The sequence below is a fragment of the Capsicum annuum genome, chromosome 10, assembly GCF_002878395.1.
Source record: "Capsicum annuum cultivar UCD-10X-F1 chromosome 10, UCD10Xv1.1, whole genome shotgun sequence".
Lineage (NCBI taxonomy): Eukaryota > Viridiplantae > Streptophyta > Magnoliopsida > Solanales > Solanaceae > Capsicum > Capsicum annuum.
The window spans coordinates 153634308-153655617 of NC_061120.1; the positions used below are offsets into that span (position 1 = coordinate 153634308).

At 32.3% G+C, this 21310-nt stretch overlaps 1 protein-coding gene across 1 annotated transcript; it reads left to right on the plus strand.

Moving 5' to 3' along the window:
* The first annotated feature begins 6473 nt into the window (after positions 1 to 6473).
* LOC124887808 (uncharacterized mitochondrial protein AtMg00810-like) lies at positions 6474 to 6901 on the plus strand. Its single transcript, XM_047397724.1, has 2 exons — positions 6474 to 6622; positions 6712 to 6901. The coding sequence occupies exons 1-2, from the start codon at positions 6474 to 6476 to the stop codon at positions 6899 to 6901; spliced, it is 339 nt and encodes a 112-aa protein (XP_047253680.1).
* The last annotated feature ends 14409 nt before the right edge of the window (positions 6902 to 21310 follow it).

The following is a 21310-nucleotide window of genomic DNA, read 5'->3' on the forward strand; positions in this document are numbered from 1 at the left end:
GCTTGTGTTTAATCTTTCCCGATTAGAAATCATATAGGAATTTCCTGATTGATTTCTCATGAAGTGTCTTGTTATAGTCAATTTAGAATGATCATAAATCCTTTATTATATATTATTTTAGATTAAGACTCATCAAATAATAGATAATTGAATTAGATTTCCAATACATCTAGTTTTGTCTTAATCCGATATCAGAGTAAAAAATTATGGTCATTTTACTGAAGTCCTGTCAAGCTTTCTAACTACCTACGTCCCTACCTATGATCCATAGGTTCAACTTATGATCCATAGGTTGAGTCATAGGTAGGGTCCTGAAAGCGAAAAAAATAGTATGATTCCTAAGACCCTATGTACAATCCGTAGGTTCAACCTAAGATCTGTAGGTTGAGTCGTAGGTAGGATCTTGAAAGCTAAAGAAAATAGTTTGATTCCCACGACCCTACCTGTGATCCATAGGTTGATCCACGGAAACTTGTTTTTGAGAAATTTTTCTGGGTAAGCTTAGGGGCATTTTGGTCATTTTTCTTATGAGGTCCAACCCTTATATGTTTAAAACTCCTTTTGAACACTCAATTATAAACTTTTTTAAAAAGAAATATGAACTCCTTATCTTCCTAAAAAATATTGTAAGAGGCAAGAATACCTAGGGCTCAAGATTCAAGGCTCGAATTCAAGTTTTATTCATCAAAAAGGCATGTTGAACACTCCTCACTTTAAATATTATTATGTTTTGTAATTTTTTTTGGTAATTATGTGTTCTTTAATGACTAAAACTAGGGTTTAGGATATTGTTGTGAAAAAAATGACTAAAACTAGGGTTGAGGATATTGTTGTGAAAAAACTTTATATTGATTTCTCTTCTTATTTTATGAGTTTTCTAAGCATTATTAATGGATTTTGAGATGTAATATGTTCTATGATAATGATTAACATGTTAACATGGATTCAAAACCTTTAAGAATTTTGCCAAATGAAAATATGACCCTCAACCCACTTCAAAACATGGTTATTCTTTATGGGAACTATGATTTTTTACACCATTTTTTGGATAAGGTATGAGATGGAGGAATGAAAGGCTAAATGACTTTTTGAAAACACTTGGGGTTATGTTTATGAACTTTAAATATAAATTGGGGAGTCTAAATCATTATATGAAAATGGTTTGACATGTTATGAATGGCTTGCAAGTCTTGGTATGACGATACCAATATGTGAATGCCTTAATAAAAGACTCCATGGATAATAATGTGTGTAAATGCTTTAGTTGGGCTTTAAAGTAAATTATGTATCTTCATCATGAAGGCTTATGTCCTCGTATCCAACGTCTGAAACCTATATTTTTCCGATATAGGGATGTCGAACCTTGATTGGACGACGAATGGTGTCCTTAACATGATGATAATATGGTGTCTCTAGTCTATTGGTGATTTTAGCCTAATCTTAGTATGCGCGGCAAACATGGACTGAGGCTCCGCCGGTTGGGGTGTACCGAACCCATATAGCCCATGGGTTATTGGATGACAGTGAAAAGTTACATAGTTCAGGATTAAGTTTTAAATGGTTATGTCTTTTACATCCCATGCCCTCGATCCCCTACTTTATTATTATTATGGACGTTTAAATGAGTTATGACTTATTTTATAAAATGTTTATTTCCATTTCCCTGGGTTGTACGTCAGTATTCGCTGTACTGACCATCTACGGACGCTATATCATTTCATGATATAGGTTTGTAGACACTTTTCAGTAATTCTGTGCAACACTAGGGTGTTTATATTCTCACTTGGACGGTTGTTGAGAAGTGGTGAGCCATCCATCATCCGAAAGACAGTGTTACTTTTTTTTATATATTTTTGTTTTAGTATTTTATGGTTTTTATGGTATAGTCGGGGGCCATGTCCCAGTTTAGGGGTTATTCTTAAAGTTAGAGACTTTGTATCCATGTGTTGGGTAATTGTTTGGATTCAGTTCTTGAGACATGGATGTTACTTTATTTTAATGTTGAACCTCTTTTCATATGGTCTTGTTTCCGCAACTTTAGATGTGACTATGCAAGATATAATGCTAAGGGGTCATCTCAAACCTTCATTAGTTTGGGATGCCCGTCACGGCCAGGGCCATGATTCGAATCGTGACACAATTCTTTCCATTGTATCTTCTTATTGAGGATTAGTCTAAAGAGATATTGAACAGAGATTAAGAGAAATAAAATTGTGAAAGAAAAAACTTACTCACATTTAAACAAATATCAAAGAAAATGCTAATAAGTAAGAAGCACATTGGGTTTTAATTTCAGTAAAGCTCCTGCTATGTGTAGGGTCCAAAGAAGAGCCCCACCACAAAGGTGAGGTTGTTTTCAGGGTTTGAACCCATGACCTCCTGGTCGCATAGCAGCAATTTTACCAGTTGCTCCAAGGTTCCCCTTAAAAGATATTGCACCAGAAAATTAGAAGTAAATATTGGTAAATTGAATTCTTGTTATTAGAATAACACTACAAGAATGGCCTACCAATTGATACAAAGAACAATCGAAATTCCTTTCCCTATACTGTAAAGCTTTCACTACTAATAACAATCAGCAAAATCCCTCTAATTCCTATTTATACTTCTCCCTTATTACTCCTCTTCTCCTCCTTTGAAAAGATACAAGAAGACTATGTACGACATAGATAGTGAAAATAATATCTCATACAAACTAAAGGTACATCTAAAACCTCATTACAAGCAACTAAGACCTATGGATTGTTAGGCAATAGTATAATTGTATAGATAGAATATTCTCTTTCCTAGAATAGGATTTTATTACTTATTGTGTAGCTATAACAATATATATTCTTTCCTAGAATAGAACTCTAACCTACAGTTGTATAGCTATAAGTATTTCATTATGTATTATGAAATAAGACAAGTTGCTATTCAGAAAATCTTAATTTCTCTTGTTTTTCTATCATGGTATCAAGGGCCACAATCTAAATTTTTGTTTTTTTTTCCGCGCTTTCTATATTCTTTGCACAAGTACTTTGCTACCTTCTTAAGTTCTTTTTGTTCTCTCTATTTCTCCCCCCTCTTTTATAATCAATCGATCAATAGATTCACAATACTCTTCACACGATTTGCCCTCCAAAAAATTAGATGGTTCTAATATTTCTCTTTGGGAATTCCACTTTGGAATCTTTAGTCAAGTCAAGGGCCTTTTTGGGTTGGTAGATGGATCTTCTCGTCCACCAACAGATACAAAAGAGTTGGATCTTTGGAAATTGAATAATACGAAGGTAATCGCTTGGATGTTAAATTCGGTACATACTGATATTGCTATGGGGCTTAGACTTTTCAGTTTGGCTTCTGAGATATGGACCCACCTCCATATAATCTACCAACAAAGAAACCTTGTACGAGAGTTTGAATTGGAATGCAACATTGCAGAATACACACAGGGGGACAAGAATGTTCACTCCTTTTATGTTGGCTTGCAGTTGCTCTGGTCGGAACAAGATCAAATTCTTAGGCAAAATATTTCTAAGGCAGGGCTCAAGGAGGTGTTGGAAGAACGAAACAAGACAAGGGTTTTGCAATTCTTAATGAAACTCCGTCCTGAATTCGAGCCGATTTATGGAAGTTTGTTTAATAGGGAAGTCACACCTGCTCTTGACATTGTGTTGGAAGCCTTCTTACGTGAAGAGACAAGACTTGGAACTCAGGCTGCTATGGAGTCTACACCATTACCTTCTATTGCATTACTTGTAGGAAAATCAACAACCGCTGCTTTAACACAAAATACTAAGAGAAGTGTCCAATGCTATGAATGCCAAGACTTTGGTCACATCGCAGCCAATTGTCCTAAGAAGGAAAACATTTTTGCTTATTGCAAAATAACTGGCCATTATATTTCAGATTGTCATCGTCGTCCAAATCATTCACGAACTACTCACCAGGGTTACCAGACAAATGTCACTACATCATCTGGTTCCTTCCCTGCTGGTCATGATCTAGAAAAACTAATTCGAGATTCTATTATAGTTGCTCTTCCCAAAGCCATCTAAAGTGCACTCTTGGCATCCTCTTCAGGTACAAGTAATTCAATTAATTCTACTTGGCATCTAGATTCAGGGGCTTCCAATCATATGATAGGTGATTTGTCCCAATTCTCATCATTGTCGAGTGGTGTTTCTAAACATGTTTTGCATACAGCAAACAGGCACACATTACCCGCTTCGGGTATTGGTTCTATTAGAAATCTTTCTAATGTTCTTTATGTTCCAAATTTGAAGGCTAATTTGGTTTCAATTGGTCAACTAGTTGATCAAAATTGTGTTGTAAAATTCTCACCCAATAGTTGTGTTGTTCAGAATCTAAAAATAGGGATGACCATGGCCACGGGGCATAGATTTGGCAGAATATTCCTACTAGAGTCGGTTCACCATCACTTGCATTATTGTTTTCTTTCAGTTTCTGCAACGGATGTTACTCGGTCGAATAAATTGCTCACTCTTTGGCATAATAGGATGGGTCATCCTCATTCTTCTCAACTTCATCACATGCTTAAATCATGTCTTCCTTTAGCACATCATATCCATTTCAATCTCCTTTTGGCATGTACGAATTGTTCTGGTTCAAAAAGTCACAAGCTCTCTTTTCCATCTAGTTCATCTGCTTATGAAGATCTATTTGATTTAGTACATAGTGATGTTTGGGGTCCTTCTCCTATTTTGTCAAGGATGGGATATAAGTACTTTGTGTTATTTATTGATCATGTATCCAGATACACCTAGGTGTTTTTTATTAGAAATAAATCTGAGGTTTCAACTCTTATTATGAATTTTGTTGAGTATGTTCGTGCACAATTTCATAAAACTATAAAATTATTTTGTTCTGATTCAAGAGGAGAGTACACTAAGACTATTCTTGTTGATTTTTTCAAAAACAAAGGAATTATTTCCCAACGCACTTGTCCTCATACTTCGGAACAAAATGGGGTTGTAGAAAGGAAGAATCGATATATTTTAGAAACTACATTGGCTTTGTTGAGTAAGTCGAATATGCCAAAAAATTTTGGGCCCAAAGCAGTACATACTTTTGTATATTTGATCAATAGACAAACTTCCCCAGTCATTGGAAATGAGACACCGTATTTCAAATTATTTCATAGTAAGCCAATTATTGTCACTTGTGGGTTTTTGATTGCGTTTGCTTTGTACATCTTCCAGCACATGAGCAACATAAGCTTTAGAAAAAGGTAGCACAATGTATTTTGTGGGATACAGTGACACACAAAAGGGGTATCTCTATTATGAGGCATCTCGTCGTCAGCTTCGAATATCTAGACATGTTATTTTGTTTGAGGATCAGTTTTCTTCCAAACACAATACTAAATATACTTCAGAACCTCTCTCTTTTCTGTACAAGTTTGATGACGATATGGTAGCTACTGACCCTCAGGTTGAGTTTTTGAAACAACCCATGGACTATGATAATGGTGATCTCCAGCCTTCATCTCTTTCAAGCACTGATCCTCCACTTGAATCTCCAGAACAACCCATGAACAATGGTAATAAAGCTCTCTAACCTTCATCTCTTTTTGGTATTGACTCTATATCATCATTCTCATCTTCGGAAGAGGGATCCTCTCATCCAGTTACTCCTCCACGTCGGTCTAGTAGAACAAATCACCATGCTCCCAAAAGACTTGGCTACTCTCCAGGGAAATTTGGTAAGTCCTATTCCTTGCATACCACACTACATTCTGTTGAGGTTCCTATATCTTACTCCCAGGCTTTTACACAAACCTACTAGAAAAAGGCAATGTCGGACGAGCTTTGTGCACTGAATGAAAATTCAACTTGGGACTTTGTTGATAAACCAACGGATGGAGTTCTCATTGGAAGTAAGTGGATGTATTCCATTAAAATGAAGGTAGATGGTACAATTGATCGCTATAAAGCTCGATTGGTTGCTCAAGGATACAAATAGGAGTATGGGGTGGATTATGAGAAGACTTTTGCACCTGTTGCTAAGATGATAATGGTACGGACATTATTGTCCTTGGCTTCAATTAAAGGCTAGACTTTACATTAGTTGGATGTGAAAAATGCATTTCTTCACGGTGACCTGGAAGAATTTGTGTTAATAAAACCACTACCTGGTGTGTTCTGCCAAGACCAAATGTAGTTTGTTGTCTTCGAAAATCTCTTTATGGCTTAAAACAGGCTCCCAGAGCTTGTTTTGACAAATTTTGATCCACGATTCAAACTGCAGGTTTCTCTCAAAGTTCTTTAGATTATTCCTTATTTCTTTATACTTCTCTGGTAGGCATCACAGTACTTCTCATCTATGTTGATGATATCATTATCACCGGAAATGATCAAGAGAATATTACTAAGTTAAATGAATTTTTGCATACCTCATTTAAGATGAAGCACTTGGGATGATTGACATACTTTCTTGGGCTTGAGGTTTTATACTTGCCTACTGGGATAATGCTTACACAACAAAAGTATGCTAGTGATCTTGTTGCTACGGCTGATCTTACAGATGACAAAGTTGTATACACACCAATGGAGATTATACGAAACATAAGGAGGCTGATGGCAAACCATTCAGTGATCCCACATTGTATCGGCAGTTGGTGGGATCATTAGTTTATCTCACTATGATAAGGCTGGACATCTCATATGTGGTACAAGTTCTAAGTCAGTTTGTATCTAATCCTTACAGTATACATCACACTGCATTACTTCGTGTCATTCGGTATGTCCGTGGTTCTATGAATCAAGCTCTTCTCTTCTATTTAGATTCTTCTATAAATCTTAAGGGATATACTAATGCAAACTGGGCTGGTTGTTTCGATTCTCATCGTTCTGTTACTGGTTGGTGCATGTTTTTAGGCACATCCTTGATATCTTAGAAATGTAAGAAACAATCGCATACATCTAAATCATCTACAGAGGCTGAGTATCGAGCTATGTCGGTAGCAAGTTCAGAAATTATTTGGCTACGATGTCTATTATCTGAGCTTGTGTTGCTATTATATCTCCTACAATGTTGCATGTTGATAACACTAGTGCGATTAAAATAGCCACAAATCCTGTGCAACGTGAAAACACAAAGCATATAGAGGTGGATTGTCATTACATTCGAGAACTAGTTGTTGACCGTCTTATCATTCCACAACACATTTCTTTTCATGATCAACTTGCCGATTTGTTTACAAAGGCTATGACACATGCACGGTATAGCTATCTTATATCCAAATTACTACTGTGTGATCACCGGTATCAATTTGAGGGGGAATGTTAGGCAATAGTATAATTGTACAGACAGAATATTCTCTTTCCTAAAATAGGATTTTATTACTGATTGTATAGTTATAACAATATATATTCTTTCCTATAATAGAACTCTAACCTACAGTTGCATAGCTATAAGTATTTCATTATGTATTATGGAATAAGACAAGTTATTCAGAAAATCTTGGTTTCTCTTGTTCCCCTTAAAAGATATTGCACCAGAAAATTAGAAGTAAACATTGGTAAATTGAATTCTTGTTATTTGAATAACATATAAGAATGTCCTGCCAATTGATACAAAGAACAATCAAAATTCCTTTTCCTATACTGTACAGCTTTCACTACTACTAACAATCAGCAAAATCCCTCTAATTCCTATTTATACTTCTCCCTTATTACTCCTCTTCTCCTCCTGTGAGAAGATACGAGAAGTCTATGTACGACATAGATAGTGAAAAGAATATCTCATGCAAACTGCAGGTACATCTGAAACCTCATTACAAGCATCTAAGACCTATGGATAAGCTTCTATATGACACTTCCTTAAATGTTCTCCCAGGTATAGTTGTCAGATCTACTATAATGAGCCAATGTTGTGTCAGTTATTAATTTGATTTGTTCTCAACTTGTGGCAGTTTGTAATGCTAAGTTTACTTGTTAGAATTGGAAACTCGTCATTGAAATAGCAAGATCTAGTACTTTGAGGGTAAAAATGACTGGGATTTTTCCTACCATATCACGGTATCATGCTTAAATAGTAAAAGGATAGGACGAAAGACCAGATCTGCCAAAGGACAAAACAATAAAACTTTACCATAAAATATGAGCTGAAGTGGATTCTCTTCATCTACACACATAGATGCACATACTGTACATAAACAAAAATAGTACATGTAGAAGAACAAATGAATTGAAAGAAGCTAATCAATTTACCTTCATGTCGTTGAAGAGTAGGTTGCTATCTGATCAGATTTTTTGGAAGAATTTGCTAACTCTAGATGAACAAAAAAATTATCACCAACTAATTTACACAAGGAAAATCATGTAATAGGCCAAAAAATTAAAGGATGTACCAATCAAATGTAGAAAAGCTTTGGCTGAAAACCACATATATCTGTCCATCAATTAGGTTATATTTTTAAGGCAAAGAAAATGGAGAAATAAAACAACATTTAGTAAAGGGAAAGTCAATCTTTACAGTTGTAAATGAAACTGAGCAATAACTAGGAATTGTTAGAATTTGGAGCTTAAAAGAAGGAGAAGATAAAGTTCGGCAGTAGTTTTTCATTCATTCACACATTCATAGTCAACATCTTACAAAAGACTACACTTATAGCTACATAAGTCTTACAAGACACACCTCACATAATATCTTACAAGACACACTATCTTATAAGACACACTTCACAAAATAAGGACTATCATTTATTTTTAAAAAGACTAAACATAATATTTAAAAACACCATTAAACAAAAGACTATCTAGAAAAATCTCATATTCTAACACTCCTCCTTGAGATTTTTCTTGGATCCCAGCTTAGCCCTTAGAACTTCAAATTTCCCTTTAGGAAGAGCTTTGGTCAATTGTCTACAATTTGCTGATCGGAGCTGCAATGAACAAGATTAACGTCGCCATCCTTCTCTGTTGCCTGATAGCGTGAAACTTCACATTTATATGCTTTCTATAACCATGTTACACTGGATTTTTGGCCATACAAACTGTTGAATTATTGTCAACCTTAATAACAGTAGCTTCAATTTGGTTTTGCTCTAGATCACGTAGAATTTTTCGTAATCATAGAGCCTGATTAGTTGCACCAGCAACAGCAATGTATTCTTCTTCTGTAGATGGTTGAGCTACCACATCTTGCTTCCTTGAATTCCATGAGAACATGTTTGAACCAAGTCTAAAAGCATATCCAGAAGTGTTTTTCATATCATCAACACTTCTTGCCCAATCACTATCTGAATGACGCATCAATTTCGCTTACTCTTCTCTTTTAAATCAAATACCACAATCAACAGTTCCTTTGATACACCTCAATGTTTGTTTAGCAATACGTAGATGAACTTAACTTGGAGAATGAATAAACCTCGACAAAAGAATTGCCGCGAATATAAGATCAGGTCTTATTGCTCTCAAATATAGCAAACTACCAATTAGACCTATGTAAACTATTGGATCAGCCCTATTACCTCCTTTAAACTTTGAGATTTTTTCATTGTTAACCAGTGAGGTAGATACAGGCTTAAACCTCTCCGTCTTGAATTTTTTAAGAATATCCCATGCATATTTTCTCTGGGAAATGAAAATTCCATCAGTAGCTTGATGAATCTCCATTCCAAGAAAGTAATTCATTTCACCCAAATCTAACATCTGAAACTTGGTCTCCATTTCTTGCTTGAACTGATTCACCATAGCTTCATTACTTCCGGTTACCTGAACATCATCAACATAGAGTGACACCACAAGAACATCTCTACCTTTAGCCTTCTTCACATATAAAGTAGCTTTATTTTCACTTCTGTTGAAGCCAAAATGAATGAGATGATCATCAATCTAACTGTACCATGCTCGAGGATACTATTTTAATCCATACAATGCCTTGTGTAATCTGTAAACTTTATCCTTCATTCCTTCAACTTGAAAGTTGTAACACCCCGTATTTTTGGGCTAAAGTTTGAACCACTTTTTCAATGTGTATAGACCCAAACCCAATGATTCTTTTTTAATAAATGTGTGATGATCAATCCTATAGTGTTTGAATACCTTTAAATATGAATTGAGGTTACAAAAATCCCCTAACTTAAAAACTCTTCTATCGATTAAGTTTTGGTGAACGTCTAAACTTGGGTCAACTTACATAGACCATAACCTATTGTATATAACAAGTTAGTGGGTATACTATATATAAAATGAAAGTTCTTTAAGTCTTATTTCCAACGCCACTGGTTTCTCCTTAATTCAATATCGGAGTAAAAAGTTATACCCATTTTCCAGAGAGGTATTGGTCTGCCAAATTACGATGGCCAGACTAACGGAGCGTCAATCCAATGATGGCCCGTCAATATTTCCATCAAAACTTAGGCAGTGAGATCATTATCTGTCCAAGAATTGATGGTTGGAGAGATGGTTCGTCACTAGACTGATAGTCCATCAACCAAACCATCAGTCGAGGACGAGTTGCTCAAACGGGCTATTTTGAATAGGTATTTGGTACTTTCCCATCCCAAACTCCTTCTCCACGAATATAAATCATAACCTAAGAGTTATAATGCATATTCTATCAGTTTTCAACATCTTAAATCCTCTACTCTCAAGAACAAGAGAAATTAGGGTTTCTATCAAAGATCAAGAATCAATCCTTAAGTTCAAGATTTCCAAGAAATAAATCAAGATTTGGATTTCCATTATTCAACCTAAGTAATCTAAGGTACGTGGGGTTTTCCTAAACTACATGGGCATAGTGAAATCATTTTCATAATGTGTAAATGTTGAGAAATCATGAATTTGCAATGGGTTTTGAATTTACATTTACAGTTGTGCATTGTGAAATCCTTTTTATGATAATGTTTTGGTCTTGAGGCCTTCCCCTAAATTATATTTGTACTCGTATATAAGTATGTATGCATTTTTTATTTCTAATGTTGAATTGAGAGCATGAAAAATTAAAATTCCTCTCTTGTTGTAAAGCCTCTTATTTTCATACGTTATGAACTATTCAATTGCACATTGAGAGGCATGATTCAAATGTCTTTACTATTGTTTAAGCCTTGATTTTGGATATGAACTGAAGAGAGGGTGATTCTTGTTAATATAAATGAAAAGTGGTAATTCAAAGAGATTACATGATTTGTTACAAAATACTTGACCACCATATGTTTGTTGAAATAATGAAAAGAGAATCCCTGCATATTTTGAAATATGTTTTGAAAATAAGAACTTTCTTGCATTTAAAATATTTTTGGTGGTCAACTGAATCGATTGGATTGAAGGAACTTATACCTATTATTATATGGCTTAGACATATGACTTGCAAGTCTTAGTATGACAATACCAAAATAGATGAATGTCATAGCAGATTCAGAATAGACTAAAATACAGATTTTACTCAGATTTTCAGAATTTGATTTTAGAAAGATACATATTTAGAACAAACTAAAAATGGGCTTAAAGAGAGTTAGGTGGTTACTCGAAGAAGGCGTTTAATTATAAGGGCTTATCTCTAGAAAATCATGTTTTGCTGATACGAGTTTATTATGTCCCAAATTAGGGATTATACGCTGGCAACGGCCTTGTGGCATAGTAGATATTCAGAAACTCCAACCCTTGTGGAAAACTTGGGTTGGAGGATTGGCCTCTGAGTCAAGGGAGTATTCTATATAGCCCATAGAATATCAGACTTATAGGGTGTACCACCTAGCTCAGAAGTAAGATAAAGAGTGAGTCGTGGATTCAAAGAATACTTTAAAGTATTTAATTTGTGCCCATGTGTTTTCATATATTATATGTAAAATATTTATGAATTTCTCTCACTTATGTTATATATAAATACATTATTTTAGATTACTCTGCATACCAGTACATCTGTATTGACCCCCTATATTTCAGGATCTGAGACACAACCCCGCGGTCCCGCTAAGCAGTAAATTAGGTTGTCCAAAGTTGCAATTGGTAAGCCTCTCTTATTTCGGAAGGCATTGTTGATTTGACATTGATATTTTATTTTAGTTTATGGTCCAACTGCGGGCCTTGTTGCAATATTTAGATGGTAGCATTTTGTGAGTTGTTAGAGATTTCCTAGACTGGTGCCAGGTGTTTTTGAATATTTCATGAACTCATTTTTGTATTGTTCAGTTGAAGTAAAAGAATGGCCATGTTTTTGTTTTGTCATGTTGTTTTGCATTTTCATTATATTGTATGAACATTGTGTATGATTGCCAGTTAGAGAAGGGCTCTTGGGCTTTTACGGTTCGGGATGCCTGTCGCGGCCAAGGCCTCAGTTCGGGTCATGACAAAAGCCTTCCGATTGATCGACATAATTTGTTCCTGCAACGGCCCATTTAAGAATGTCGACTTCACATTCGGATGATACAACTTCCGATTTGATTGAGCTACCAAAGAAAATAAAAGTCTTATCATATCATGTCTTGCAACAGGTGTAAATGTGTCTCCATAATCCAAACTTGCAACTTACGCGTAAACTTTCACAACAAGCCTTGCTTTGTATTTATTAACTGAACCATCTAGATTAAGTTTGGTTCTATAAACCCATTTCACCACTATTATATTTCTATCTTTGGGTTTCAACCAGCTTTCAAGTGTCATTTTTTTCTATCATACCAATCTTTTCCTTCATGGCTTTAATCCAAACCTCATGTTTAGATTCTTCTTGATAGGTATTGGGTTCCAAGATTACAACATTGCATCTTTCATATATCTCGGAAAGAGACCTTGTCTTCAAATTGGTGAATCAAATGAGGATTAACCATCTGATTCTTTAGCTTTTTCAAAATTTTCAGAGCCAAATGGTTGTGGTTCAAGTAGCGGATGCATGTTCAGATAACCTGCATTTTCTTTCTCAACTTTCTTACTATCCCAATTTCAAGAAGCATACTCATCCACTACTACATCTTTTCTGATGGATATACCTTTTGTTTGCAAGTTAAAAACTCTATAACCCTTGGCTTGCGATGAATAACCAATAAACATCCCCAATTCACCTTTTGGTTCAAGCTTGCTTCTTCTCACTGAAAGAACATGAGAATAGCATATTGGACTAAATATTTTTAAGTGCTTGGCAGATGGTATTTTTCTACTCCCTGCCTCAATAGGAGTTTATCATCCACAGCTTTGGTTGGCAGCCTATTCAACAACTAAACTGAAGTAGAAATAGCTTCTTCCCAAAAACTTTGTGGTCGTTTCTTTTCAAGCAACAAACATCTAGCTATTTTAACTCCATCCTGTTCTTTCTCTCTAAAACTCCATTCTGTCTGGTGAAAAACTTACTTTCATCTTGTGATTAATCCCCACACTTTCACAATACGTATTGAACTCATTTGAAGTGTATTCACCTCCATTGTTTGACCTCAAATTCTTCAGTTTGCAGCCACTTTGTCTTTCAGCGAAAGTTTTAAACTTTTTGAAGACTGAAAATAATTAAGACTTGTTACTCAAAAAATACACCCAAGTCGTCCTTGTTAAGTCATTAATAAATAACATAACAAGTTCAAGCTTTTCAGTTGCCCTCCAGGTAGCACTTTTAGGAAATGCTTTCATGTGAACCTTATCCATCTGACATGACCCACACACTTCTTTAGATAGTAAGATCTTAGGTAAATCCTTAGTCAATCCCTTCTCATACATATAATTTAAAGTAGCATGGTTAAAATACCCATATCTTCTGTGTCATAATCATGAATCGTCCAATATAACAACATTGGCTTTATCAAACTTTTCATCTACTAGAAAGATCCTATCTACCATTTCTACTTTGTCAATTAAAGTATCACCGGTTTTAAAAATCAAACAATATTTTCCCTTAAAAATTAAGAAGTAACCTTTATACATCATTTGGCCAACACTCAACAGGTTACATGGTAAATAAAGAACATACAACACACATGTATAAGCTTATTTAGTTTGAAAGAAAACTGAACCCTTTCCATGTGCTTCTAATATTGCACCATTTTCCATCCTAACTTTAGCTTTAAGTGACTTGTTAAGTGTGTGAAACATGAGCTCATTATATAACATGTGGCTCGTGCACCTAATGTCTAGGAACCATTTGAATTGGTTGGATTTGTTTTCTTCATCAGTAGCCATAAACAATCTTTCTTTCTTTTCTGACTCTTCAGTGAAATTTGCCTGCTAAACATGGTGTTGTGATGGTTGATTCTACTTGGCCATGCAATTCTTCTCAATATGACCTTTTTTTTACAAAATCTATATTGAATTGATGGCTTTTCTTTGAACCAACAATCTTTTTATTGATGATTGGTTCTTTTACAGTGGACGCAAGGTGAGAACTTTTCTTTTTGTGAAGATTCAGTCTATGGCTTTTTCTTTGCTACTTTATCTCCTTCAATCCTCCTATTGTCCTTCACATGTTGCTTGATTTTGTGCTTTGCTTGAAATGCCACTTCTTATGCTTCTTCATCTCTTATACTTGTTTTTTGTTCTTGGGCTTGCAACTAGCTAATCATCTCTATGACAGATAAAGTCTTCAAATCATAAGATTCTTCTATTGCTGAAATCTTAGACTCGAACTTTGCTCGTAAGCTTATCATCATCTTATCCACCACTTTTGAAGCTGAAAAAGTTTCACCAAATAATATTATCTTGTTTACAATCTCCAGAAGTTTGGCAGTGTACTCTTTTACAGTATCTCCTTCTTTCATTCTTAACATCTCAAATTCTCTTTTGAGAGTTAAGAGTTTGACAGTTTTCACTCTGTCACTTCCATCAAACTCCTCTTTTAGCTTCTCTCATACTTCTTTAGGTGTTTCACAAGCCATTATTCTTGTGAAAATCACATCTAAAAGTGCTGAATGAAGAGAAGCGAGAGCCTTTGGTTTTTCGGACTTTGCATCTTCATAATTCTTTATTTGTGCAACAGTTGGATTTGGTCCCAATCGAGGGGGGTCATTTTCACTTTGAACTGTTTCCCATAGACTAAGAGCTTTGAGATAAGTCTTCATCTTTATCACCCATATGTGATAATTTTCTCCTGTAAACATAGGAGGGCCTGCACCCAAGAAGCTGTTGGATGCCATTGTTACTGCTACTCAGTTCTCTGCCTCCATAGATCTCTCAACAAGAATGGCTCTTGATACCACCGTTAGAATTTGAAGATTAAGAGAAGGAGAAGATAAAGCTCAGCAGTAGTTTTTCATTCATTCATACATTCATAGTCAACATGTTACAAAAGACTACACTTATAGCTACATAAGTCTTACAAGACACACCTCAAATAATATCTTACAAGACACACTATCTTATAAGACACACTTCACAAAATAAGGACTATCATTTATTTAAAAAAAGACTAAACATAATATTTAAAATAAACTACTAAACAAAAGACTATCTAGAAAAATCTCATATTCTGACAGGAATGCTACTGGAAGGTGATCAGAAGGAGCACTAAAGAAGTGTTAGTTAAAGTCCAATATCTTACAAATAAAGGTGAGAGATGACATAAAGAATACTATGAGATATACCAACTTTAGTATATAAAATTGTATGAGTATTGTCATCAGTGAATAAATTACATAGCTCTATTGATAGAGGTATTGTTACAAAGAAAAGTACGCATGGATTTGGAAATGTGGAAAGAAAAAGCAAAATGTGAAACCAAACCTCTTGTACCCATCTTGGGGCCATTTGTTACCTATAATTATACATATATATTCTACCTTGGGCCAAAGTGTTGCTATAGTATTTTTGCAGTTCATATGAAAGAAAACGTGAGACAAGATTGAACAGTTTAAACAACATCACTAGCATTTCCTTTTTTGATTTTGTGGACAGATTACTATTTCAACTCCGATTGTGTGAGCTCATAAAGGAGGAGGATTGTCATAAAGGTTGGGGTTAAGGGTAATTACATTATTTCCACTTCAGACCTCACTTGTGATTACATTAGGTTTGTTGTTGTCGTGGACAAGATATGAATAGATGGAATCTCTTTCTTTTGGACGTCTCAATCTACACATCTTTAATTTGAATCCCAATTTTTGTTTGATTTTAACAAGGTAATAGTCTAAGTTGCTTGAACTCGAATGCGGATTTCTGACACGGGTGTGGATCCACATGTCGATCCTTCAAAATCTATTTTTTTATGATTTGGAGATATAGATCTAGATACGGACACGGGTGCAAGACTCGACAAAAAAAAAATCTATAAATATAACTATAAAAATATGCATAAATATGAGACATGTAGAAAATCTACATATAACTTCACGTGCCTCTTCATTTTAAAAATACTAAATGCAAATGGCAAAGTCGAAAAAAAAAATAATTAATGCTCTTTTGATTTTTAAATTGACAAGAATTTGGAAATAACTATTTTTATTATTTATGACAACTAAAAAGAAGAGTATAAAATTAGTTTCAATGAAAAAAAATGTGTGTCACATATATATTAATCTTTAATTTATAATTAGACAATTATAATATTTATCTTCATTTTACAAACTCTACTTAATGTATGTAATGTTTATCTCATTTTATCAAAAAATAAATAAAATATTTATCCTCAATAATAAATAATCAATGTGGCAGCTACTAAAGGTCAATTAAATAATAGTACTAAATTAGTCTTGGGGTCTGGGTCGTCTTCTTCATGTTTGCTCCTCTGTGTCTCTCTCTTCCCAAGGAAGTTTTTCAAAGGTTTTTTCCAATATAATACGACATCACAACAAGCAAAGTTTAGTAGTCCACCACGACACCACCAATTCTTGGCTTTTCTATTCCTAACTAGATAATTTTAAGGCCCGTAAATGGGCCCCATGAAATTAATTATAAATTTTAGATTCATTTTGTATATACAAAAATTTTTAAGTCTTTGCTATTATTTACCTGTTAAATAAATATTTAAATATTATTGATAAAAACATGATATTGCATTTTAACCAACATTCTACTGCTACCAACTAAAATTTTAGCATGAATATAAATATTAAATTGTATTATAAATATTCAACTGTTTAAAAAAAAATAATAAATTTTGTTAAAGCACTACACAAATATTAACAGACATTTTACTTTATAATATATTTTTTTATATTTCTATAAATCTGAATTATAACTTATAATTTTTTTAAGTTTTCACAATTAAAATTAAAAATTCATGTGCGCTTATACTCATTTTAATATTGTCAAAAAAATATATGAGACAAGATAACTAATGTCATGACTTAACTTCATCTGTCCCATGTCTATACCAAATAACCCCTTAGTGCTACAACAAAAGATCTTCAAGGAAAATTTAGATATACGATGATACAATGTGCGACCTTAAACAAAAAGATAATAATTAACAAAACATGGTAAAAATTACAGTAACTCAATAAGTTTTAGAGTTACATTTTATATAACTTATTTTAATTGAATACATTAACTGGTAATAAGATAATAAATATGAGAATCCAATTCTACATAAATTATATATATTTTCAATAAGAAAATGGATAATCGTCTTACCTAATATTATAAATAAAAGTAAATAACATAATGTATTGTTAGAAGATCAGAATTCATTTTGTTACTATAGGCATATCTTATGTTGATTTTCATAATGAAACAACATAAAATTATAAAAGATAACTCGAAAAAATAGAGTAGAAAAAATATACTATTAAAATAAGTTTATGTGATATATTATTAGTGTAAAGAAATTTGACAGTAGCAAATTAATATAATATGTAATTTTTTTTATTTTAAAAATTTATAACTCTCATCTTTTATAAAAAAAAAATACTTAAAGTTATCATTATAGTAAGAAGTTTTTTACTTTATAATATATAAGAGTGTTATTAAAATAATTTATCAATTAAGCGTATAAATTATAGTTTCCTCATATAAATTTTTTAAAAAAATCACTTATATCATTTCTTTTGTTTAAAAAAATTATACTTTATAATTACTTTCAGACACGTGGATGTTAACAATTAATTATGCAAATAAAAATTAATATCCATCCTTTTTCTAGATATTTTTAGTTGAATGAAATAAAAAAAATCACATAAAAATTTACATCCTCCTATAAACTACGTCTCCCTTTATTTTAATTTATAACATTTTGATTAGATATCGAATTTAAGATTTATGAAAAAAACTTGAAATTTTTCAAATTATCATTAAAATAAAGAAACTTTAAATTGAAGAGTATACCTTTGTGGATTTTTTGACAAATTAGTTTAGGATACGTGCGCTGCACGTGTATCAAGCGTTAATTAAAAATAAACGTATATAAAAAAAATTATTGCATGTACAATATTTTATTAAATACTAAAATTCTAAAAAGATAATGTAAAATTTTGAAGATAAAAAAAAGTGTAGTTAATTAAAGATGAATTTAGTTGTTATATTTATTTCCTAATTCTAAAAGCACTTTATTTTTACAAAGAGTTATTTTTATTCTCAGGATTCTATATTTTTACCAAAATTGAGGGTAATTCAAATGACTATAAATCTTTATCATGTTAGGGGTGATGGTAACAGGCATCAAAAGCAAGAAAATACATGTATGAGGCTAATACTATGAAAGACACAATGTCCCTAGACTCTCACCAAGCCTAAACCTATCAAAAACAGTCAAAACATAGCTACCAACTAACCTTTTATCCTAATATGAGACCTCCATATAATTTTATCTAATGCATCTGTATGAAAAAAAATCACAACTTTCTGAAAACAAGTATAGTATGAGCATGCAACAACATTTACTAAACTGCCATAAAAGCAATAACATTACAAAAAATATGATTCATAAATCAAAAAAAAAAAAAATTAACATTTTATCCTAATATGTGACCTCCATACTCTCCTATATAATGCACATATATAGAAAGAATGACGATTTTTTTAAAATAAATATACTACGGGTATTCAATAACAATACAACTGAAATTACACATAAAAGCTATGACATCACAAAAAATATAATTTATACATCAAAAAGAATTTAACCTTCTATCCTAATTTGTGACCTCAGTACCCTATTTAATGCACTTGTATTTTAAAAAAAAATTATATCTTTTTCCATGATAATAATTTGCATGATATCAAACATTATAAAATAACCAACATTACTCATATTTTGTCATAATCTTTTAACATTTTTTACAGAAATTTAATATAAAAAAATAATGTAATATTAGTTATGAACATTATAAAACAATTAAAAATAATACTCATCTTTTGTCATTATCTATTTATAATTTTTACAAAAATTAACTATGAAAAATAATATTTCTTATTTACGGTCCTAAAATTAGGACTCTTGACATGAAATAAGGTTGATTTGAAATTGAAATTTTATTTTAACATAAAAATTAAATTTTTGAGTTGTATTTTCTCATAAACATGAAATAAGTAATATTTCTCAAATTTTATACAATCATATTAAATTAGTAAATCACTTTTTATCCCAATACAAATAATATGTCCTCTATATTATCAAAATTAATAAAAAAACATTAGTTGACATCCGAAGAGTGTGGAACAATTAACAACAGTAAAAAAAATTGATTGTTTATGTTTACCTATTTTTTCCTCCTTGACTGTTGATATCTATATATATTCTTGTTTCGGGCTTTATAGTTTATGCTCTTCACTCCCTGTCTTCATGTGTCTCTCTTTCTCTTTTTCTTTTCTTCTTTTTTGTCTTTTATTTGATTTTTAATATAATAGTTATTTTATTTGAGTTCTTTCCTAAAATAATGTCTAGTAAAACTTCTCATATATTTATGAGTTTTACTTCTCATATATTTAGGATTATTTAAACTTTTCATAAATTTATTATATTCAGTATTTAATATTATAATAATTTTAAAAAAATTGTAAAAAAATTATTTTATCTATTGGAGTCTTTTAATAAGGATAATAAAATTTAAAAGGGGGATCTAAAAATAATGTTGATTATATTTAGCCAAATAAATAAAGGAAGAAATCATGTCACATAGAAATATGCAAACACTTAATAAATTATAAACTTAATATTGATTAAAACATAAATTCTAACAATATACAGCGATATGCCTAGTGTATTTCATACAGTGAAATTTGCGGAGGATAGAGTATATGCAATTTATGCTACTATCTTAGAGGTAAGGTATCAAGGTTGTTGAAGTATTTACTTACGTAAATATTAGTTTATAACTTTTCTTTCGTGAATCTAGTATATTACATACTTCTCAAAAGGAAAAAACTAATCAACTAAATTTTAATTTCTTTAAAAATTTTAAATATTTGAAAAATAGTTAAATTATAATTTAATCTAATATGAAATATAGTTTAAAGAGTAAAAATAGATGAATAATTGAGTGGGTTTTGACACTCTCCCCATCTATTTTTGTGATTGCTTTTGCACAAATATTCCCCAAGTATGCTTGAATTTGGTCTCCGAATTTCTACAAGTGTCTTTCTTTCTCCCATGTAGCTTCTCGCGCAGGTAAACCCTTCCATATGATTAAATACACTGTGTTTGGCTTCTTACCATTTGAAGAGACGATCTTCTTATCAATGATGACTTCAATGTCCTTGTCATATTACGATCATAGTTGCGTGCGCTGACAATCCTCATCTTGGATCCTCTTTATATTCATGATAATGTTTGAGAAGACTTGCATAACTTTAAGTGTAGTATTAATTTGAGCCGATAAGGGATCTTATCAACCTTTGCCACAATCTTAATGGTTCTTCGTACCTTCATAAGAGTCCTTTGTTAATACTTTTAAAGTATTTGTCTTTCAATCTATCAGAAGAGATAAGACTATTTATCAATAGATTTGAAAATAACATACTCATCTCACTTTTTTTTCATTTTCACTACAAAATTATTACCTCCAAAATAAGAAATATGTGAAGCAACTATAATTATTCGCTTCACGCCATTGCATTATTATTCAAGGATGAGTTGAAAAAACTCACACACATCACCATAAAGCTAATAAAAATAAAAGTAGATATGATGTAATTGTGTTCTACACGTAGTTTTCTAGCGTCTTTATTTGATTAAGATGAAAAATTATAATATTTAACACTTATAAATTAATTAAAATTTTATCTTATATAAAAATGAATTCCATAATTTTATTACGGGAAAAAGGGGCGAAAAATACTTATACTTTGGCGAAATTTTTAATTACACATTTTGAGCTTTACAGGGGTCCTATGACTCCTATACTATTTTTTATCGTATTTAGCTAGCATATATTTACCACTTGGATCATTGCAAAATTTTGATATTGTGATCATACTTTGACGAACTTCAAATTTATAACAAAATTGAAGTAATT